At 43.6% G+C, this 24,519-nt stretch overlaps 1 protein-coding gene across 3 annotated transcripts in view; it reads right to left on the bottom strand.

The window, feature by feature from the left end:
* Positions 1-24,519, bottom strand: part of MYLK4 (myosin light chain kinase family member 4) — a 291,340-nt gene that overhangs the window by 147,399 nt on the left and 119,422 nt on the right. The window contains exon 1 of one of the 3 annotated variants that reach the window (XM_073678686.1): positions 8,715-8,953. The exons of the other annotated variants lie outside the window; for them this stretch is intronic. Coding sequence (XP_073534787.1) covers positions 8,715-8,852 — 138 coding nt within the window. The 5' untranslated portion in view covers positions 8,853-8,953. Of the gene's footprint in view, positions 1-8,714; positions 8,954-24,519 lie in introns of those variants that run through there. 3 annotated transcript variants of the gene reach the window in all.

Below are 24,519 nucleotides of genomic sequence, written 5' to 3'. Positions count from 1 at the left end.
GTTTATATCACATACAGAAATATAATTGCAATCATATTATGAGTACCAATAGGTTATATTGACAGTTAGAATGAGTTAATGCAGCAAGTCAATATTTGCAGTGTTGCCCCTTCTTCTTCAAGACCTCTGTAATTCTCCCTGGCATGCTCTCAATCAACTTTTGGACCAAATCCTGACTGATAGCCGTACATTCTTGCATAACCAATGCTTGCATTTCGCCAGAATTTGTTGGTTTTTGTTTGTCCACCCGTCTCTTGATGATTGACCACAAGTTCTTAATGGGATTAAGATCTGGGGAGTTTCCAGGCCATGGACCCAAAATCTCTATGTTTTGTTCCATGAGCCATTTAGTTATCACCTTTGCTTTATGGTAAGGTGCTCCATCATGCTAGAAAAGGCATTGTTGGGCGCCAAACTGCTCTTGGACGGTTGGGAGAAGTTGCTCTTGGAGGACATTCTGGTACCATTCTTTATTCATGGCTGTGTTTTTAGGCAAGACTGTGAGTGAGCCGATTCCCTTGGCTGAGAAGCAACCCCACACATGAATGGTTTCAGGATGCTTTACAGTTGGCATGAGACAAGACAGGTGGTAGCGCTCACCTCTTCTTCTCCGAATAAGCTGTTTTCCAGATGTCCCAAACAATCGAAAAGGGGATTCATCAGAGAAAATGACTTTGCCACAGTCCTCAGCAGTCCACTCCCTGTACCTTTTGCAGAATATCAGTCGGCCCCTGATGTTTTTTCTGGAGAGAAGTGGCTTCTTTGCTGCCCTCCTTGAACCCAGCCCTTGCTCAAAGAGTCTCCGCCTCACAGTGCGTGCAGAAGCACTCACACCAGCCTGCTGCCATTCCTGAGCAAGCTCGGCACTGCTGGTAGTCCGATCCCGCAGCTGAAACAGTTTTAAGATACGGTCCTGGCGCTTGCTGGTCTTTCTTGGGCGCCCTGGAGCCTTTTTGACAACAATGGAAGCTCTCTCCTTGAAGTTCTTGATGATGCGATAGATTGTTGACTGAGGTGCAATCTTTGTAGCTGCGATACTCTTCCCTGTTAGGCCATTTTTGTGCAGTGCAATGATGGCTGCACGTGTTTCTTTAGAGATAACCATGGTTAACTGAAGAGAAACAATGATACCAAGAACCAGCCTCCTTTTAAAGTGTCCAGTGATGTCATTCTTACTTAATCATGACTGATTGATCGCCAGCCCTGTCCTCATCAACACCCACACCTGTGTTAATGGATCAATCACTAAAACGATGTTAGCTGCTCCTTTTAAGGCAGGACTGCAATGATGTTGAAATGTGTTTTGGGGGTTAAAGTTCATTTTCTGGGCAAATATTGACTTTGCAAGTACAGTAATTGCTGTTAAGCTGATCACTTTTTGACATTCAGGAGTATATGCAAATTGCCATTACAAAAAATGAAGCAGTAAACTTTGGAAAAATTACTATTTGTCTCATTCTCAATACTTTTGGCCATGACTGTACGTAGTATAGAGTGTGTTAATATACTCACCTAATGCCGCCTTCTCCGGGATCCAGCACCGTTCCGCTTCTCTTCTGAGTGATGTCACTACTCTTCGGACCTCCAGGTCACACTGCGCTTTGCGTGAATCGGAAGAGACTATTATAATGTAAGCCTGTGGAGAGTCAGAACGAGACACCAGAAGCTTACACTGTAAAAGAGGCTTATGACTCAGGCATAGAGTGAGCCAGATAGTCTGAAGAGTTGCGTCATAGAGAAGAAGAGCAGAACCGCACTGGATCCTGGAGATGGTGGAAGTAGGTGAGTATACTAGCACATGCACCCTACACTACATACAGACGTATACAGATTTAATTAAAAAGAACATCATAGGAGGGCTTCTTTAAAAGTAAAGTGTCACCTCTGGGTTACTCTAAGGGAGACATAATTACATTATGGAACATTGTAGAGTAAAAAAAAGTGGAGAATACTCCAATAGTTGTAGAAGTTTTTAGTTAATTTGGCTGCAGATCTCTGTTGAACACATGCAATAAAATGTAGCTTTTGAGGTCATTTCTTTAGCATTTACTCTGGTGTGTGTGAATATATCCTTAGGGGAGTGCAGTCAAAATAAAATTCCCCTAAGCTACAGGATATGTATTATGTGACTGCAACAAGCTGTCTGCGGGCTATATTCAGATATTCCAAAGAATATGATTGCCATTTATATTGTGCATGGGAGAGAAATTATATAAAAATTATAATGAAAATCTAATAACTATAATTCTTTCTTGTCTGCAATTTCTAATAAGCCATACTTGCACAGCACAATAATTACAGTTATTATACAGAATGAGATACTGTAGGTCATTTCTTTGTAACTGGGGTTATACTGTAACTACAGAAACTATTGTTCATTATTGCGATACATGAGAAGATACATACATGTACACACACATACTGTATTAGCATTTAGTAAAGTGAAAGATGAATTTGGCTAAGGAACAGAAGAATTGAGGTTAAATCTAAATTGCATACGCAGTCATGGCCAAAAGTGTTGGCACCCTTGAAATGGTTCCAGAAAATGAAGTATTTCTCCCAGAAACTGATTGCAGTTACATATGTTTTGTTATACACATGTTTATTTCCTTTGTGTGTATTGGAACAACACAAAAAAACTGAGAAAAAAAAGGCAAATTGAACATCATTTCACACAAAACCCCAAAAATGGGCCGGACAAAATTGTTGGCACCCTTAACTTATTATTTGGAATAAATAACTGCAATCAATAGCTTCCTATAACCATCACATATGCATAACAAAACATGTGTGATTGCTATAATATTCTGGGAGAAATATTTCATTTTCCGGAACAATATCAAGGGTGCCAACACTTTCAGCCATGACTGTAATATATATATTTATACAGTCATGGCCAAAAGTGTTGGCACCCTTGAAATATATATAGGCACTTCAGAAGGTATTACAGCCAAGGAACTAGGAAAATCTGTCCCAAATTTGGCCTATAGGTAAATCAAGAATTTTTATTTTATTTATTTATTTATTTCCAAAGGTTTTTCACCAGGATTCAGCTCTCTAGGAATTAACGTTCCTGAGATATTCGTGAAGAAATAGAAGAAACACAAATATTAATTTGCAGGTAAACTACTGGACCAATCTGCCCTGAATTTGGCATAAAGGTAAATCAGAAACTTCAGAAGGTTTAAACCAGGTTTCAGCTATCTAAGACTTACCAAAAAACGTAATACAAAAGCGTTCGAGATGTTTGCCAAAAAACAAAATACGAAAGCAAAATTTAATTCACGGCCAAGCGACTGGACCAATCTGCACCAATTTCTATGTTTCTATGCACCTAATTTGATATTCAGGTAAATCAGACGCTTCCGAAGGTTTTAAATCAGGTTTCACCTTTATAGAACCTACCATTCTCAACAAAGAGGAAAACCAGATATACCAGGCAATTCTACTAGTATGTAAATATACATAGATATATTACACACACACACACACACACACATATATGTATACATATACTTATATTTGTATATACACCGCGTGCAGAATTATTAGGCAAATGCGTATTTTGATCACTTTGATACTTTTTATACATATTGTCCTACTCCAAGCTGCATAGGCTTGAGAGCCAACTACCAATTAAGTAAATCTGGTGATGTGCATCTCTGTAATGAGGAGGGGTGTTGACTAATGACATCAACACCCTATATAAGGTGTGCTTAATTATTAGGCAACTTCCTTTCCTTTGGCAAAATGGGTCAGAAGAGAGATTTGACGGGCTCTGAAAAGTCCAAAATTGTGAGATGTCTTGCAGAGTGATGCAGCAGTCTTGAAATTTCCAAACTTTTGAAGCGTGGTCACCGAACAATCAAGCGTTTCATGACAAATAGCCAACAGGGTCGCAAGAAGCGTGTTGACCAAAAAAGTCGCAAAATAACTGCCCATGAATTGAGGAAAATCAAGTGTGAAGCTGCCAAGATGCCATTCGCCACCAGTTTTGCCATATTTCAGAGCTGCAACGTTACTGGAGTATCAAAAAGCACAAGGTGTGCGATACTCAGGGACATGGCCAAGGTAAGGAAGGCTGAAAAACGACCACCTTTGAACAAGAAACATAAGATAAAACGTCAAGAATGGGACAAGAAATATCTTAAGACTGATTTTTCAAAGGTTTTATGGACTGATGAAATGAGAGTGACTCTTGATGGGCCAGATGGATGGGTCAGTAAAGGGCAGAGAGCTCCACTCCGACTCAGACGCCAGCAATGTGGGGGTGGGGTACTGGTATGGGCTGGTATCATCAAAGATGAACTTGTGGGACCTTTTCGGGTTGAGGATGGAGTGAAGCTCAACTCCCAGACCTACTGCCAGTTTCTGGAAGACAACTTCTTCAAGCAGTGGTACAGGAAGAAGTCGGTATCGTTCAATAAAAACATGATGTTCATGCAGGACAATGCTCCATCACATGAATCCAAATACTCCACAGCGTGGCTGGCCAGTAAAGGTCTAAAAGAAGAAAAAATAATGACATGGCCCCCTTGTTTACCTGATCTGAACCCCATAGAGAACCTGTGGTCCATCATAAAATGTGAGATCTACAGGGAGGGAAAACAGTACACCTCTCGGAACAGTGTCTGGGAGGCTGTGGTGACTGCTGCACGCAATGTTCATCAAAAACAGATCAAGCAACTGACAGAATCTATGGATGGAAGGCTGTTGAGTGTCATCATAAAGAAAGGTGGCTATATTGATCACTAATTTTTTTTGTTTTTGTTTTTGCATGTCAGAAATGTTTATTTCTAAATTTTGTGCACTGATATTGGTTTACCTGGTGAAAATAAACAAGTGAGATGGGATTATATTTGGTTTTTATTAATTTGCCTAATAATTCTGCACAGTAATAGTTACCTGCACAAACAGATATCCTCCTAAGATAGCTAAATCGAAAAAAAAGCCCACTCCAACTTCCAAAAATATTAAGCTTGGATATTTATGAGTCTTTTGGGTTGATTGAGAACATAGTTGTTGATCAATAATAAAAATAATCCTCTAAAATACAACTTACCTAATAATTCTGCACACAGTGTATATAAATTCTGTGTAAATTACTCCAAGCAGTTACTAGCCCAGGAACCTGAGGCCCAAGCCGCCACAGCCACCGGAAGCCTGCTACCCCTCATGCTCCCGGAACCGCCAGCACCTGCCCTCGCCTGGGTGCACTCACACCCGAACCCGGACTGGTCCGCAAGGGTCGAGGACCAACAGCGACCCCCGTTAACACCATTACCAGCACCCCCGGTTGCTTGCCCAAGAGGGGAGGAGTTTAGATGGGACAACCAGGGGGGAATCTAATGGGGTTTCCCCGGGAGACCCAAGCTGAGGCTCGACAGCGGGAGGAGTTTTGCAAAAGTGAGCTACTCCAGCTAGAGAAGGAACGGCGTGCCCGGAGGGTCCGCTGTGAATAGCTGGAGGTGCGGTCAAAAGCCACCAAGGCCCAAGCCAGACAGGCGGAGGCCTCCCATCCTAGCCCCTGGGAGGAAGGACTAATCGTCCCGTTCCACCAGGAAGCGGGATGGGGCTTTATCCGCAGCCCCCAGTTCAAGCATGACGTCTTTGTGAATCGGCGGGACGTTAAGCCCCACTTGGAGCAAGGCCACCCCGACCGCAATCTCTACCCGGGAGACTTGGTCTCGTACACCCGCCACCACGGAGTCCGTGGATGGTACGCCCTAGAGGTGCACCGGGTGTTCAAGGAAGATGCCCCCCTGCGCATTGCCACTGGAGACCGGTCCGGATCTGTGGGCAAGCATGAGCCGTACCCCCGGTGGGGATACCATCATTAGTGCGGCCCCGGAGGCTGAACTTCCTTAGTTTCCAGTTTACTGTTTGTGTTTTATTAAGACATTGTGTCTGCGGACAGTGAGCAGTCAACAAACTTAATTGTAAATAGTTTGCACCTATTAAGGTGCCCCTTATTGGTTTTATATGCACAACATCAGACCTCAGAACAAAAACCTGTCTGGTGTGGCACAAGCGGAGGTCCAGCTCAGGATCACCATGCCCTGCAGCCACCCCAGGGCCTACGTTGAGGGTTTGCTTTGGACAGGTCCCTCATGCTGCTGAACTTGCACTTATATAGTATTTTCTACTGTTTTCTATGTATACAATGTTTTAATATTTATCACATATAACCTGTAACGTTCAAGCAAAGTGCCTCCAATAAAGGGAAGATTGTTATGTTTTAAAATTTTTGAATGTCTCAAATATACCATGTCTTTGCTCTATTGCAGCCCGCGGACGTGCTGTGTTTCACCAGGGGGGAATGTGGCGCCCCTGAGGGTTCAGTCGCCACAGGGGTACTGCACCTCAGAACGAGGTGTGGTATCTCCTCTCCCAGGTAAGGATGGAGTACCTCACAGGCCCCAACCACACACTCAACACTTCACCACTCCAGTTCTGAAGGGAGCCTAAAGCACCATAGTGCAGCTCTGGGCCTGAATGGAGGAGTAGGGGGTGAACCAAAGTTAGGGGGAACCACGTAGTGAGTGAGGGTGGAGGAAGAACTTTACTTAAGCATTTAATTAGAATCATATATAACTGGAGGCCATTTTATTAACTGGGTCTTTGGTCGTGGGTCTTTGGGACGGCAGGTCAGCACAAGGCTGCAGCCGCCTCAGGGTAGATGGTTCCCGGTCTCAGGCCTCGAGACGGGGGATTGGGGCAGAGTTATAACCGGCTCTGTCCCCGGTCAGAGTCCAACCAAGAAGGCCCAGGAGGGGGGAAGAGGAGATAGGCTCCACAGGAGAAAGGATCTCAGGGGGTGCGGACGGAGCGGAGTCGCCACCTGCATACCTTATTCTGGCCCAGCCAGAGGGACCCTGCCGCAAGAGGGGGTACCAGTCCCCTATTATCTGACTTTGCACTTCACGTCTCTGTCAGAAAAGTCCGGAGGCTTATGTGGATCCCAGGGGGATACGGACGGAGCGGAGTCGCCACCTGTATGCCCTAATCTGAGTTTATCCAGAGGGACCCGGCCTTACGCCACGTTCTCACCACAAGTCACCAAAAAGGGCACCCAGTCGGTCCAGGAACTAGATGTTACCCACAAGGGACATCGCAGTACCCGTACGGGACTCAGTGGGGGACATAAGGCAGGAGAAGTTCAACAAGAGAGGAACACTTTAGAGCGGGGGTCCTGTCAAGCGCTCCGGAACTACCTGGAGTGTGCTGAACCCCACCCTGGTGGCCGCAGCTCTCCGTGTGACAGCAGAGAGAAGCTCTGAGCTGAGAAAGCACCACCGTGAGTAAAGACTTGGATGACTTCAATTACTGCCTCTGTCTGTTCTTTCTTACGCGGCTCTGCACCCGCCAACGCTCTATTCCAAACCCTCTCTATGCTGCCCTGAGGCCTGCTCCACCTGTGGGGAGCCGAACCATCTATAGCTGCCCTGACACCTGCCTCGGAGGACTGTTGCAGCGCTGGTGACCTTCACCAGACACCACAGGTGGCAACACGAACATTTCCCCTTTCCTATACACCTTTTCCCCCTTCATTTTGCTTTTAAGAGTGACCCCAGGGTACGGGCCCGGGAGCCGGCCACCGCGACATCCTCCAAAACCAACAGCAAGGCCCGGGAGCCGAGTCGTTTCCCCATCCCCTGGGCGCGTCATATACAGCATATATAAATGCTAAATACCATATATACTATATATATATAGTATATATGTATGCAATTTATATACATATATATATTCATATAGCATTTCTAAATGCTAAACTAATCATTATATACATACTGTATATATATATATATATTTATTTTATATATATACATAACATATAAATATATACGAAGTAAATAATACGAAATACTGTAGATACACATATATGCAATTTAGATGTAACATCATTTATATATGCTGCCTCATTTTTTATATATATGTATGTACCGTATATATATATATATATATATATATATATGTACAGCATATATAATATTAAGTGCTATATATATATTTATACAAAGTATATATATATATATATATATATATATATATATATATATATATACATATATATATATATATATATATATATATATATATACACACACACACACACAATGTCACATACAGATTATGAGAGAAGTGTTCTCCCAAGTGGCCGAGGACATAGAACAAGTCCTCTTTGTTTTAGCACACGACATGCTGAAACGTTCTTATGTACAGCACTTTGGGCAACAATTTGGTCCCAGAGCCAAGATCTGGGGACCATGCTCTATGGCAGTGCATGTGTCTGTTTACACACATTTACATGCAGCAAGTCTATAGGTGCCCTACACACATTGAAGCTTATGTACAGCACTTTAGATGCTAAAACATAAAATACTTTCAATAAATCACCACTATGTACCACACACATATGTATATAAATATAAAATATGAATATGCACTATGCAAATTTTGCTACATTTATTAAAAAAGAATGCAAGACTGCAAGCATAAATTAAATAAAGTTCACAAAACATTTTTATACATGCATTGACTGGGCTGGCAAGATGGTAAAAGTGATCATTCATATATATTCTAATTTGGCATGAGCCATATAATATGACTTAGGTGCAGATAGGTGCACTATTGTACCTGAAGACAGAAAATAATGGATTTTATGATGACATCTCCATCTGACCATTGTGCTGTACAGATATTTAGGCTACCTGTGTATCTCCGGGCTCAGATGTCCTCTTGTCTCTCTTGATATGCAGAACATTCCACAATAGGTGCCAAAGTAATGATGCTAAAACGCACAAGTTGTCTGCAATCCACAGAAATCTATTCCTAAAAGGCAGGTCCATAATTGCATTTTTTGCGTTGTTATTTTAAGGATTTCTACGGCTCTACTCTCTAACCAAGCTGAAAGGAAACTAGGCTCCAAGAGGAGGCATGGTAACCGACAGGTTGTATCCAGTAACAGGGATCAACAAATTCAATGTACCTAAAATGGTATAATATGACAAGTAGATGACAAGTGTGAAGCAGATGCTCGGGTAAGGAGAAAGCTTCAGTGAGGCAATGCTTGACAGATATTTAGTGTGATACTCTAGCACTTGTCGACTATGCAGGAACGCCAAGCACCATCAGCAGTAGCAGAACGTATTAGCCACATGTTCCCAGTCAACAGTACAGGCTTTCTCCTTTTCTCCTTCCAGTGTTAGAGTTGGAGGGCATACTTTGTTGGGGTAGTAGTAAACCTTAGAAGCCAAAGCTGCATTCCCGAGGGAGGAAAATGTTTATGGAGATGTACCATTGACAATAAATGTTTTTCATGGTCTTCATTCAGTTCGGATAAAGATTTGTGCCAAATGCCAATATTTAAACTATTATTTTTATAACAATTACATTTTAGGACCAGAAAGATTAGAGCGTAAAAATAAAACTCCCACCAATATACGGTAATTATTTCATCGACTGTAATGTCTATATGGTGCATGATATCCTAAACATACTTACAGGCACATTTCATATCAGAAGAATACTTTATGGAGTGTTGCAAAATTGTATTTATGGAAATGTTGCATACTTTCAAAAACTGTTTTTTGATACCCTGCTGAAAATAACTGCAGATTACTTTCCTGTGTCCGGAGTCTAGGAGATATTCCATACCGTATACGGTTTATGTTGTCCTAAACTCGAAGACTATTTCTTAGAAAGCAAGCAGGGAAGCTGTGTGCTGTATTTTTGAAGTGTACTTCTAAATTTGGAAGACTAGAAGTTGCTATGTCTTAGGTATATCCAGCAGCCTTTACCTCCACCATGGCTAGAGAAAACAGCATTTCACTGTGTAGTACAAATAATTAAATCATTGCATGAATAAAAAATGTACAAATAACATTTTTTATACTGTGATGTAAGGGGCCAAACCTCAAGTTATTGTTAAAGATTAGTGATGAGCGAGCACTAAAATGCACGAGTGCTCATTACTCGAGTCAAGCAAATCGTAATGCTCGGGTGCTCGACCCGAGTAACGAGTATAATGGAAGTCCATGGGAAACTCGAGCAATTTAAAAATAGCTCAAAACGATGGAAACAGTCCTGAAATGGCATAGGAAGACCCCTGGAAGCATCCCTGAATCTCACGTCGCTGCTGGGAACAATGTTGTCAGAGTATTATGCCACTTTTACGGGCTGACAATAAAACAAACAAAACCAAAGATAAAATGGATTTTACTGGAAAGAATGTTAAGAAACATCCTTTCCAAGATAATGACTTGTGTATAAGGCAAAATAAATAAGAGGAAAAAAAAGCTCCTCCACACCTTGGGCTAGGTTCACACGTAGTGTTTTTGCTGCGTTTTTTGCACATTCACATTGCTTTTAATAGTGAAAAAAATATTTACCAGTGAATATAATTTTATCATTTAATACCTTATCTGCCCATGTGGTGTGTGAGACATGATCAGACACATCCTGTTTCATTTATGAAGGAGGGGCTCTGAATGTCACAAAGCCTATTTTTTCAGGGCCATCAGGCAGCCCTCACTAGTTGTAGAGGGCCATCAGGCAGCCCTTACTATTGTTAGATGGCCATAAGTCGGCCCTCACTATTGTCAGAGGGCCATCCGGTGACCCTCACTCAAATTTTAGAGATTCAGCAGCCAGTCCTCGCTCAACATTTTAAGAGGGCCTGCAGCCAGCCCTCACTAAGCATTTTGGAGGGCCAGTAGCCGGCTAGGCTTTGCATAGCCTTATATTGCTACTGCAATATAATGTATCCATCTGAGGTGGTGAAATTTTCCTTTTCGTATATATTCTGTAAAGTTTGAAACTTGGAGGGCCAGCAGATGGTCTTCACAATTTATAGAGTGCTAGCAGGTGGCCTCCACTATTTTTAGAGGGCCAGCAGGTGTCTTGTGGACAGATGAGACCAAGATAGAGCTTTTTGTTTAAGCACATCATTCAACTGTTTACTGTAAATTAAATGAGGCCTACAAATAAAAGTACACAGTACTTACAGTCAAATATGGTGGAGGTTCAAAGATATTTAGTTTTTCTTTGCTGCCTCTGGCACTGGGTGCCTTGACTGTGTGCAAGGTATCATGAAATGTGAAGATTCCTAAACAATTTTGGGTTACAATGTAGTGACCAGTGTCAGAAAGCTGGGCTTGCATCCTAGGTCATGGGTCTTACTGCAGGAAAATGACCCCAAACATACTTCAAGAAGCATTCAGAAATGGATGGAAACAAAGCACTGGAGAGTTCTGAAGTGGTAATTCCAGCTCCAGTAACAGCAAGTCTCCCACCACTACCTCTTACATACAGAAGCTACTGAGAAACTGCGAATGGACACATTAAATCATTTAATTTTGCCTGCTTTGATAAATTCCTGAGTAGCAATCACCATAAAAATCACAAATTTGTCAATGAGTGTATGGAAAAAGGCAATCAAGTTATGGCAGTGGAAGAGATGTATGTGACCAGAATGAACACTCATTTCCAGCAGATAATACCACTTACCACCTATCCCTATACTAAATGAAGCTAACAGCGGTATTAATAGGGAATAGAATAGACTTTCTTTTTTGTTTTTGCTCGGTTGCAGCAGCATGGATTATAAGGAAATAATCCCTGTGTCAAGTATATAGTCCTGAGGCTATGGAGACCGATGGGATGGGTTAGAGTGAAAACTGTTACGGATCCGGGTGGTGGAACCTCTGTGCTGCGGTGCTAAGAGGGACCAGAGGGGCGTGACTAAGTATCAACTCGGCCTGACCAAGGTCACACGGCGGCTTAGTCGACTCCGTGAACCAGGGAGGGACCGAGCAGAGGGACCAGGTGCCACCCTGGGACCGACCTTGTATGAGAGCAGGTGATTCCCACGGGTCAGAAGGCAGGAGCTGACCGGTACAGCGGAAGGGTACGGCAGGCAGGCTGACGGGTGGTCCGGGAAGACAGGCACTCCGGGTAGGCAAGCTGGCGGGCACAACAGGTAACAGGCAGGTGCTTCCAGGTAAGCAGGCAGGCAGGGCCCAAAGACAGACTGGCGGGCAGGACTGTAGGCAGACTGTCGGGCTGGAAAGTAGTCCAAAGATCCAGAGCCCGGACTGGGCTCCTTGCGGAGAGCAAGCCGCAATGGAGATGGATGCAGAGCAGATCAGAACGAGTTGAATCTTCAGACGAACGGTAGATGAGTTGCAGATGGGGAACCCCGATGAAGAGAAGAGGCAAGTACAATACAAGTCCTCCAAGCTTGGCAACAGGTGAATCACGAGATACACAAGCAAAGGTATAGTGGACAGAGTCCCTTTATATATCAAGCAAACAGGAAGCAGGACATGTCAGACAGGAAACAAGATGGCCCCCGTGAAGCTGTCAACTCCATCTTGGATAAGGGCAAAACCAGGCAGAACAGGTATATGGTTCAGATCCTTACACCCTGACTAGATGCTTGCAATGTGCTATTCATTGTGCGATAGCTCACCGTACACGAATTGCAAATAAGAGAGGAAATATTGTAGAATATAGAACAGATTTGAATCAGCTCTGAAAAGTTTTTTTTGTAAGTGGCAGCACCAAACTGTGGAGGAATGCAAGCAACTCTGCCTGCTTTGATGTATTTCTGAGTACAGATAACCGTAAAAATCACGAATCTGTCAATGAGTGTTTTGAAAAAAGCAATCAGGTTATGGACAGTGGAAGAGATGTATGTAACCAGAATGAACACTCATTTCCAGAAGATGATACCTAGAACCTATCCCTATACTAAATGCAGCTAAAAGTGGTATTAATAGGGAATAGAATAGCCATTTATGATTTTATTTTTGGTCGGTTGCAGCAGCAAAGACTATAAAGCAATAATCTCTGACTAGATGCCTGTAATACGCTATCCCTACTGCAATAGCTCACCCTACACAAATTGCAGATAAGAGCAGTATTATTAGAGAATAGAATCTATTTGAATTAGCCCTGAAAAAAGCTATTAGTTTAACATAGCAGCACCAACGACTGTTATTTCATCAACCCTGCTGGGGAAAATAGTGGAGCATTTCGCATCTACTCAGCCTGACATGGAGGAGACCAGGATATTTTGTACTTACTGTCAAAGTCTCCTGTCTCGGCTGTGAAATCCTGTATGCAGTGTGAAAACTACCTATGTGACGACCACTTGTCAGCCCACAACAAGGCACTGGATCATATACTAATAGAACCCAAAAATGTTCCCTCAACTAGAAGGTGGAGCCTCCGAAAAGCATTTTTTCCCATTACTAAGGAGTGGGTCTCCTAGACTGGTAAAGCGTATGCAGTAAGTGCAAGGGATGTCAAAAATTAGAAGGAGGCACCCCAATACCCCTTTAAAGAGACATAATGGAGGGCCTCAGAAAACATTTTTTTCCCGCTATTAAGGAGTGTGTATCCTAGACTGATAATGCACATGCACTAAGTGCATGGGCTGAAAAACATTTACCCCTGGGGGGTATCCATATATATCAAAGAATGTTAGAGGTAGGCCTCTAAAAATTCTTATTGTGGGCATAAACACTCTTAAAAAATTTATAGTGAGGGTAGCATGATCACCTTGTTGATATGGTGGTGGAGGAAGAGAAGGAGGAGGACAACACAAAAAAATACAAAATCCTGAAGCGTATACCCATGTTTGGGTGCATGGGAATTGACCAGGAGAAAAAGCAAAAAAAACACTGGATTTGAGTTTATGTTCCGCTGCTGTCCGGTGGTGTTGAAAAGTCTGGGTCAATCCAGCCCTTGCTCATTTTGCCAGTCAGCATTTTCAGTTGACAGATGGATGCGCCTATCAGTTATAATAACCCCGGCGGCACTAAAAACCCGCTCTGACAAAACGCTAGAGGCAGGGCAGGCCAGGACCTCCAAGGCGTAGAGAGACAGTTCATGCCATGTGTCCATCTTGGATACCCAATAGTTGTAAGGCACAGAGGGATTATGGAGGACGTTGGTGTAGTCAGCAAGGTACTCCTTCAACATCTTCTAAAACTTTTCCCTCCTTGTCAGAGTACCCCACGCATCAGGGCCTGGGTGGTGGGAGGGTCTGAGAAAACTGTCCCAGACCTTTGATAGGGTTCCCCTGCCTCTGCTGCATCTGATGTGTGTCTCCCTCACATGTACTCCTTGGTTGTCCAAGGAACTGTGACCTCTGCCACCAGCGATGGGAATTTTTTAAAAAAATCTTCAACTAGGGCCTTCTGGTACTCCAAAACATTTTTGTAGACGTCTCCGCCACGGGATGGAGAGCGGGAAAGCTCTCCTTGTACAGTGGGTCTAGAAGTGTGGCAAACATGCAATGTTCTGGCCCTTATTCCCACACTGTCATCTGACAGCATGGGAATCGCAGTGATATGACCGGTGGTATTAATCTTACCACCGTTCAGAGCCTCTGGGGTTTTTTGTGCTGTCATGCAGATGACAGTGCACATAACACCCGATGTTCGGGGTGCCGAACCCGAACAGTAACATGGACTTCCTGGTGAAGTCCATGTTCGGGTTCCATGCAGTAGGTGTTCAGTACGGACCCCGAACTTTACTGTTCGGGTTCGCACATCTCTAGTTATGGGACACATGCTTGTGTAAGGCGGGGACGGCACACCAGGAGAAATAGTGGCGGCTGGGGACTGAGCACTGAGGGACGGCAGCCGTCATGAGGTTGCGGAAATCTTCCATCTCTACAAGCCTAAATGGCAACATTTCCAGTGCAAGCAGTCTGGAAATGTGGCCGTTTAGTATTGTGGCCTGTGGGTGGGTGACTGCGTTCCAAGGACTGAGGTAGGGACAACTGAACGCTGCGCTGGGACAAGGACGTGGTTGCTGACGGTGGTTGCAAGTATGCAACAACAGGTGCAAAATGGGATGCATTTTCGCCTGCGTCATCGACAGGGATTGGCGTGCACGTAGAACAGGGAAAGAGGCAGTGGTGTCACCCGCAGACACTGTTTCTGGACCCTGGCATTCGGCCCAAGTAGTAGGTGCTTTGCTGTCATGTGCCTGAGCATGCTGGTGGTTGTCAGGCTAGTAGTTGTGCTGCCCCTGCTGATGCTGGTATGGCAGATGTTGAAAATGGTCTTTTTTGGGTTAACTGGACAGTCTTTTAAGAAGCGCCAGACTCGGGAACACCTAACCATTGGCCTTTTAACTTCAACCGTGTTGGTGTCCTGGGGAACAGTTGCCTGCCTTGTGTCTCTGGCCACTCCACTGCCCCTTCCTGCCTGTTGTGGTGCTGCAGATCCCTCCCCCTCTGCGCTGCTATCCTCACTCTGCATGTCACCTTCCCAGGTTCGTTCAGTGACTTCATGGTCCACCACCTCGCCTTCCACTTCCGCACCATTGTCCTCCTCCTGACTTGCTGACTTAACAGCATCACTTGTTGGCAATTGTGTCTCATCATCATCCACCTCTTGCGACAGTAATTGCAGTTTCCCACCGTCATCTTTTTGTGAGTGTGCCTGCTCAAAAATTTGAGCATTGCTACCTGCGATCTCCTCATGTCCCGCTTGAAACGGGCAATGCAAGAAGCCAGAATCTAAAAAATAGAAATGTAAACAGCTCTTTGGAATGTCCAACTGTGGGATCACTTGTCTCCATGCACTTGGCATGGTGGGAGGAAGGAGAATCAGGGTGAGGATTATGTGGTCCAGAATCATGGCTACTGAGATGGACCGTGTGGAAGACAGGGTGGTGCTGGCAAACTGACTGGAAGCATTATCAGCTATCCAATCAACAACCTTTTCACACTGGTCTGGCTTCAAGAGTGGTGTTCCGCGCACCCCTAAAAAGTGCGACAGGAAGCTAGATCGACATGGTGTGTGTGTTTGCTGTGCTCCTGCAGCAGGCAGTTTCACCTTGCCCACAGCCTCAGCCTCAGCCTCTGCTCACCATCAGCATCAAGTTCACTTCCCCGTCACTTACCACAAGCCTTGCCCATTTTAAATTACGTATGATATTTCTCTGCTTAAAAAACTCTGCAGTATTTGTATCACAGCAAATTTAGCACTCCTCAGATGAACTTGTTACACTGCCAACCAAGTCTGGCTGTATGTTTTCAGCACGCAACTGCCTCAGTTTAAATGGCGTATAATATTTTGATGCTGAGAAAACTTTGCAGGATTATTATCGTAGGAAAATGTGCCCACCTCAAATGGATTTGTTACACTGCAGTAGCAGTATAGCGATGCTATTGGTAACCAATCAAGTCTGGCTGTATGTTTTCAACGCACAACTGCTGCAGTTTAAATGGCGTATAATATTTCGATGCTGAGAAAACTTTGCAGTATTTGTATTGCAGAAAATTTATCACACCTCAGATGGACTTTTTTCACTGCTTGCACTATATAGCGATACTATTCCAATCAACCAAGTCTAGCTGTATGTTTTTAACGCACAAGTTGAGCAGAAAAAATGGTGTATAATATCTCTTTTCATAACAATTTGCAGGATTAAGAGCAAAAAGAATATTAGTTGGCCTGAGAAGGGCTACTGAAATGAGTTCCGGCAGCAGAAAGGACGTGCAATGTACCCTACCCTGTCCTACACTCTGCCTCCAGCACAATCTGTCCCTAACTACTGCTAACAGCAGTATTAATATTGATTATAATAAGCCATAATAAGGGCCGTTGTTGCAGAGAAAAGAATTAAAATTGGTGTCAAATCACTGCCTATCCGCAGCTAAAACTCTGTCCCTCGTTCTGCAACACCTCTCCCTACTCTGTTAGTTACAGGGGAAGACTGTGACGGGCATACGGTTCCGGGTCTTATATAGACCCGATGACGCTATGCGACAAGCCAATCACAGTAATGCCACTACCAACATGGCTATGGCATTACAGTGAGTGGCAGGCAATCCCCGCATGCTTATTGGCTGTCTAAAAAGCACCAAACATGCAGAGCGGGGACTCGAGCTTCCGACCGAGCTTTCAAAAATACTCGCCGAATAACGAGCATCTCGAGCACACTGATGCTCAAGCGAGCAACGAGCAGAGACGAGCATGCTCGCTCATCACTATTAAGGATATGTTACTTATACTACACCTAAGAGCTCATGCAGACTGCAGTGACTTTTCTTGTTCTGTATGGCCCGATTTTCATCAGTTTTTTATCTGATTTTCATCAGTTATTTTCTCGTATGAAAAAAAAAATTGAAAAGCTTTTCCTGCTCACTACAGTGTTAAAATCAGGCAGCACATGGTTTTCAGTCTGTGCTGTAAGTGATTTTCATGGACCCATAGACTTGTATGGGTAATTTTGATTGTGACTCGAATTAAAAACGGACATGTCTTCGTGATTTTTTTTTTTGTGGAGTCACAGTTCACAGAAAAACATGGGTAGATGAAAAGCTCCATAGATTAAAATGGGTATGTTTTATACCCAGGATAAAAATGGATAGAATATGTATGAAAAAAAGACATCTGAATGAGGCCTTATTGGTATGTAATGCAGTGAATACAAGTTTACACTATAATATTACCTGTAGTCACTAGATATTGCTGTTAATGCAGAAACCAGAAGGTTATTATAAGCGATTCTGTAAGGAAATGAGTCAGAGTGTGGCCAAGCTGGAAAGCAAGGAGTGGTCATCTCAACAGAGAAAAGAATTAGGCTTTAGACAAGGAAAAAGGGCCTGATAAATGGAAAGCTTCATTGTGGTCTATAAAGATTTCTGTAGCTAGATAGACACCACTGTGCAAGAACAGGAGAATATCAGAGAACAGACAGTAGGCTGACTTACATATTTGTTGTTATTTTGGAACGCGACGTGTAACCTGCAAGCAAAAAGTGGAAGTGAGTCAGTTCTGGATAATCTGATGCGGCTGTGTGAGACTACGGTCAAGGAGTGCACCAAGGTGGGCATGGTGGTTGTAAAGTCATGCCTAGGCTATAAATGAGTCTAAGAGAGGTTGTAGAAAATTGTATCCTCAGAAAGACTAGTTAATAGCATACAGCAAAACGTTGGCTGCACTGAGACTAGTAGACTAGCTGGGTTGTTTTGGTCCTGTTGGACCTAATGGTAGATTGATACAAGGTGTTGGTTAAAGAAGAGCTTTATGTAATTTAGCTATGTAAGTGTTGAGCAACCCTTCACATGTTTGCATAAAATAATTGAACTGTAACATTTAGAGTGTTAATAATAAATTATGACAATTGTTGGAAATTTGCATTAAGTTCACACTGTCTGTGTGAAGTCAACTCTGCCCTGAGGCTGCTGTGTCATCAGTGACCTGTGAGAGAGTTATAACCATTGCATTCTAAAGACTCTTCAACTTACAACTTGTTCTGGGAAATGTAAAGAGGCTTTCTCATGTTATTTCTTCAGGAGTGCACTGCTCCTCTGCCTCACAACGTCCTGGTTGTTGGTGGCAAGACTGACATTTCACACTAGTGGTATAGTCACTCTGCTCTTCTGAAATGAATGGTCTCCCAAGCTGATAGCTGAGGCAGTTTTGCCTCTACAGCATGGGAGAGGTGTGGGGACTGATGCTGGTCGGACCCAACCAGCATTTAGAACGGTGTGAGCAGGCTCTAAAGCACTGCGTCTTCTAGCGGCTTGTACTCCTTACTGGCAGCAGGGCTCGACTGAGACTGAAATTCAGTTATGGCACTTGAAATCACACAGGCCCATGCTGCCCCCCACCCTTCTCAAGATAGGGGCGGTCTCTATTACAAATATTACCCTGCCTGGAGGGATTCAAGATTTATTACAACACCAATATTATTGATAATACTGCTATTCAAGATTAAATAATACTGATCGAATATACACACCATTAAGATTTGTCTCTGCTTTCCGGTTCCAGCAGTTGTCATGTGTTGCGATTTGAATACCTGTGGTCATATTCCGATAGAGTCTCAGCTGCTTTATTCAATATTCTATTCTAGCCGGCATGTGACTGCAGGTATGCAAATCACATACTTTGGAACATGTGACAAATGCTGTAACTGACAAGCAGAGCCAAATCCTAATGGTGTGTATAATATACACACGTGGTCAAAATTGTTGGTACCCATCGTTTAATGAATGAAAAACCCACAGAAGTAACTTGAATCTGACAAAAGTAATAATATATTACAAATCTAAGAAAATGAACAAATGAAAGTCAGTTATTGCTTTTCAACCCTGCTTCCACAGAATTAAAAAAAAAATTTAACTCATGAAATAGGCCTGGACAGAAATGATGGTACCCCTGAAAATAATGTGACAAAAAGGACATGTTAAATCAAGTTGTGTCCACTAATTAGCATCACAGGTGTCTACAATCTTGTAATCAGTCAGTGGGCCTGTATATAGGGCTACAGATACTCACTGTGCTGTTTGGTGACATGGTGTGTACCGCACTCAACATGGACCGGAGGAAGCAAAGGAAAGAGTTGTCTCAGGAGATTAGAAAGAAAATTATTGACAAGCATGTTAAAGGTAAAGGTTATAAGACCATCTCCAAGCAGCTTGATGTTCCTGTGACTACAGTTGCACATATTATTCAGAAATTTAAGATCCATGGGACTGTAGCTAACCTCCCTGGACGTGGCCACAGGAGGAAAATTGATGACAAATCAAAGAGATGGATAATACGAATGGTAACAGAAGAGCCCAGAATAACTTCTAAAGAGAATAAAGGTGAACTTCAAGCTCAAGGAACATCAGTGTCAGATCGCACCATCCGTCGTTGTTTGATCCAAAGTGGACTTCATGGGAGACGACCAAGGAGAACACCATTGTTGATAAAAAATCATAAAAAAGCCAGACTGTAATTTGCCAAACTACATGTTGACAAGCCACAAAGCTTCTGGGAGAATGTCCTAAGGACAGATGAGACAAAAATGGAAGTTTTTGGCAAGGCTCATCAGCTCTATGTTCACAGATGGAAAAATGAAGCATATCAAGAAAAGAACACTGTCCCTACTGTGAAACATGGAGAAGGCTCTGTTATGTTCTGGGGCTGATTTGCTGCATCTGGCACAGAGTGTCTTGAATCTGTGCAGGGTACAATGAAATCTCAAGACTATCAAGGGATTCTAGAGAGAAATGTGCTGCCCAGTGTAAGAAAGCTTGGTCTCAGTCGCAAGTCATGGGTCTTGCAACAGGATAATGACCAAAAACACACAGCTAAAAACACCCAAGAATGGCTAAGAGGAAAACATTGGACTATTCTGAAGTGGCCTTCTATGAGCACTGACCTAAATCCTATTGAGCATCTTTGGAAAGAGCTGAAACCTGCAGTCTGGAAAAGGCAACCTTCAAACACGAGACAACTGGAGCAATTTGCTCATGAGGAGTGGGCCAAAATACCTGTCGAGAGGTACAGATGTCTCATTGACAGTTATAGGAATCGTTAGATTGCAGTGATTGCCTCAAAAGGTTGTTCAACAAAATATTAAGTTAAGGGTACAATCATTTTTGTCCTGACCTATTTCATGAGTTTAATTTTTTTTAAAATTCTGTGGAAGCAGGGTTGAAAAGCAATGACTGACTTTCATTTGTTCATTTTCATAAATTTTCAATTTATTATTACTTTTGTCAGATTCAAGTTATTTCTGTGACCATTGTGGGTTTTTCTTTCATTAAACGAGGGGTACCAACAATTTTGACTACATGTGTACAAAGTCAGGATTCAGTAAGCTGTGGTGCTTGCCAACAATTAACCTCAGTGGTGTACAACACTTTTAACAGACATGACTGTAACAAAACCAATATTAGAATCAATATTGTGATATAATAGACATATAATACCAGTAGGCCATAACCAAATATTACCAGCACTTACAATAGTGATAATACCAGGGTGTTTTTTCCTCCCCTTCTGCCAATAGACATAACTTTTTTATTTTTCAAGCTATAAAGCCTTATGAGGGCCTGTTTATTTGCGGGATGAGTTGGACATTTGAATGGCACCTTTCATTCTGCCACATAGTGCATTGGAAAATGGGAAAAAAAATTAAAGTGCGGTGAAATTGCAAAAAAAGTACAATTCCACAATGATTTTTTTCTTTTTTTATATACCACGTTCAATATATGGTAAAACTGACCTGGCAAAAGGATTCCCCAGGTTAGTATGAGTATGCAGATATCAAACATGTATAGTTTATTATTTAAGTGGTGAAAAAAAATTCTGAAATTTGTGAAATTTTTTTTTTGCTATTGTCGCCATTTTCCAAGACCCATAATGTTCTGATTTTTCGAGATCTGAGGCTTGGTTATAGCTTATTTTTTTCCTGCCGAGCTGACGTTTTTACTGATACCATTTTGGGTAGATATGTTGTTTTGATCACCTTTTATTGCATTTTAATGCAATGTTGCGGCGACCAAAAAACCTTAATTCTGGCATTTTGATTTTTTGTCTTGTTATGCCGTTTACCGATCGGATTCATTTATTTTATAGTTTGATAGATTGGACATTTCTATTTTATTTTTAATAGGGAAAAGGGGGAGTGATTTGAACTTGTGTGTTTTTTTAATTTTTTTAATATTTTTTAAAATCATCCGATCACCTGTGCTACACAAATGTATAGCAAAAATCACCATCTGCTATGGACGCTGGCCACGGGCCGGCATTCGCAGGAAATTCATGATGATCGGCACGGGGGTCTTCAGTAATCCCTTTGCTGTCATGACAGCCCATCGATTAAATCGGCCATCATGTGTCGGGAAAGATGCGGGCTCAGTGGGGGAGCCTGCATCAAAGGCAGGGACACGGCCGATGATGTACATATACGTCATTGGCCGTGAAGGGGTTAATCAAAACCACTAGAACTGATATTACCACCATACAGTGGACATATAATGGTAATATCAGTTCTACACCATTCCTTGGCAAAACAATTACAGAGAAGACAAAAAATGCTCAGCCAATGTCTTAAAAAAAAAATTGAGTCTCCAGTTTCTGAGACCTATAACTTTTTTATTTATTCTCCAATGGAGCTGTATAACAACTTCTATTTTGCGCACTGAGCAGCAGATTTCATTGGTACCATTTTGGGGGTTACATAATACCGTTTGATTGCTTTTTTATTGCATTTTTTCATGGTCACCACAAAAAACGGCCATTTCAGCATTTGTTTTTTCTTTAAAGCGAACCTGTCATCAGGATTTTGTTAAGTAAACTACAGGCATTGTCAGGTTAGCGCTGTTACACTGATTAAAATGATACCTGGGTTGATGAAATCCGTCCTGTGGTTCTTGCTTAATCTTTATTTGCACATGGAGATAAGTAGATTCTCATCCCCCGGGGCGGGCCTGTGGCTTTTGTTAGTGCTCTGGCATTATCTTCATCATTGTGGCTTAAATGACAGGTTACTGATCCTTCAGTGACCTGCCTCCTGTTTTAAATACTGCGCTTGCGTAGTTCATATTGTGGTCTTTTAAAAAAAATTTAACTCCAGCAAAATAGCGCCGGGCCCGCGTAGTGGCAGCTATAGCTTGCCGACAGATGCTACTGCACACGTGCCGCAGCCATTTTGCTGGAGCTAAAACAATTTTTTGCTCCAACAAAACGGCGCAGGCACCCACGTAGTAGCAGCTGTAGCAGCTACTGCGAACGTCAGAGGCCATCTTGTTGGAGCAAAAAAAATAAATTTGGCTCCAGCAAAATGGCCACGGCATGTGAGCAGTAGCATCTATTGGCGAGCCATAGCTGTTACTGCTAATGCGTGGGAGCTGGCGCCATTTTGCTGGAGTTAAAACATTTTTTAAAAGACAACAATATGAACTGCGCAAGGGCAGTATTTAAAACAGGAGGCAGGTCACTGAAGGATCAGTGACCTGTCATTTAAGCCACAATGATGAAGATAATGCCAGACCACTAACGAAAGCAACAGGCCCGCTACAGGGGACGAGAATCTAATTACCGTATATACTCGAGTATAAACCGACCCGAGTATAAGCCGAGGTACCTAATTTTACCACAAAAAACTGGGAAAACGTATTGACTCGAGTATAAGCATAGGGTGAGAAATGCAGCACCTACTGGTAAATTTCCCCATCCTGGTACGCATTGCCCTCTCATCCCCAATCCTGGCATGGATGGTTCCCTCATCCCCAATCCTGGTATGCATGGCCCCCTTATCCCCAATCCTGGTATGCATGGCCACCTCATCCCCAATCCTAGTATGCATGGCCCCCTCATCCACAATCCTGGTGTGCATGGCCACCTCATCCCAATCCTGGTATGCATGGCACCCCTCATCCCCAATCCTGGTTTGCATGGTCCCCTCATCCCCAATCCTGGTTTGCATGGTCCCCTCATCCCCAATCCTGGTATGCATGGTCCCCTCATCCCCCAATCCTGGTATGTATGGACCCCTCACCCCCCTAATCCTGGTATGCATGGCACCCCTCAATCCCCAATCCTGGTATGCATGGTACCCCTCACCCTGCAATCCTGGTATGTATGGCACACCTCATCCCACAATCCTGGTATGTATGGCACCCCTCATCCCCCAATCCTGGTATGTATGGCACCCCTCATCCCCCAATCCTTGTATGCATGGCCCAATCATCCCCCAATCCTGGTATTCATGGCCTCCTCATCCCCCAATCCTGGTATGCATGGCCTCCTCATCCCCCAATCCTGGTATGCATGGCATCCTCATCCCCCAATCCTGGTATGCATGGTCCCCTCATCCCCTAATCCTGGCATGCATGGTCCCCTCATCCTCAATCCTGGTATGCATGGTTCCCTCATCCCCAATCCTGGTTTGTATGGCACCTCCATTGCCAATCCTGGTTTGCATGGTCCCCTCATCCCCAATCCTGGTATGCATGGTCCCCTCACTCCCCAATCCTGGTATGTATGACACCCCTCATCCCACAATCCTGGTATGTATGGCACCCCTCATCCCCCAATCCTGGTATGTATGGCACCCCTCATCCCCCAATCCTGGTATGCATGGCCCAATCATCCCCCAATCCTGGTATGCATGGCCTCCTCATCCCCCAATCCTGGTATGCATGGTCCCCTCATCCCCCAATCCTGGTATGCATGGTCCCCTCATCCCCCAATCCTGGTATGCATGGTCCCCTCATCCCCCAATCCTGGTATGCATGGTCCCCTCATCCCCCAATCCTGGTATGCATGGTCCCCTCATCCTCAATCCTGGTATGCATGGTTCCCTCATCCCCAATCCTGGTTTGTATGGCACCACCATTGCCAATCCTGGTTTGCATGGTCCCCTCATCCCCAATCCTGGTATGCATGGTCCCCTCACCCCCCAATCCTGGTATGCATGGCACCCCTCATGCCCCAATCCTGGTATGCATGGCACCCCTCACCCTCCAATCCTGGTATGCATGGCACCCCTCACCCCCCAATCCTGGTATGTATGGCCCCCTCATCCCCCAATCCTGGTATGCATGGTCTCCTCATCCCCCAATCCTGGTATTAATGGCCCCCCCATCACTGCACACATAAAAAAAACTTATACTCACCTTCCTTCCTCCCCTCTGCTCCAGCACTGTTGTGTCCTGTCTGCCAGCAGCTGGTATCAGCATCTGAGCAGCTCATGGCGTCACAG

The sequence above is a fragment of the Phyllobates terribilis genome, unplaced genomic scaffold (genome assembly GCF_046119375.1).
Source record: "Phyllobates terribilis strain yellow unplaced genomic scaffold, ASM4611937v1 Scaffold_4__5_contigs__length_816908805, whole genome shotgun sequence".
Classification (NCBI taxonomy): domain Eukaryota; kingdom Metazoa; phylum Chordata; class Amphibia; order Anura; family Dendrobatidae; genus Phyllobates; species Phyllobates terribilis.
Note: the sequence above shows the minus strand (reverse complement) of the source record. Positions and strands in the feature narration are given on the sequence as shown.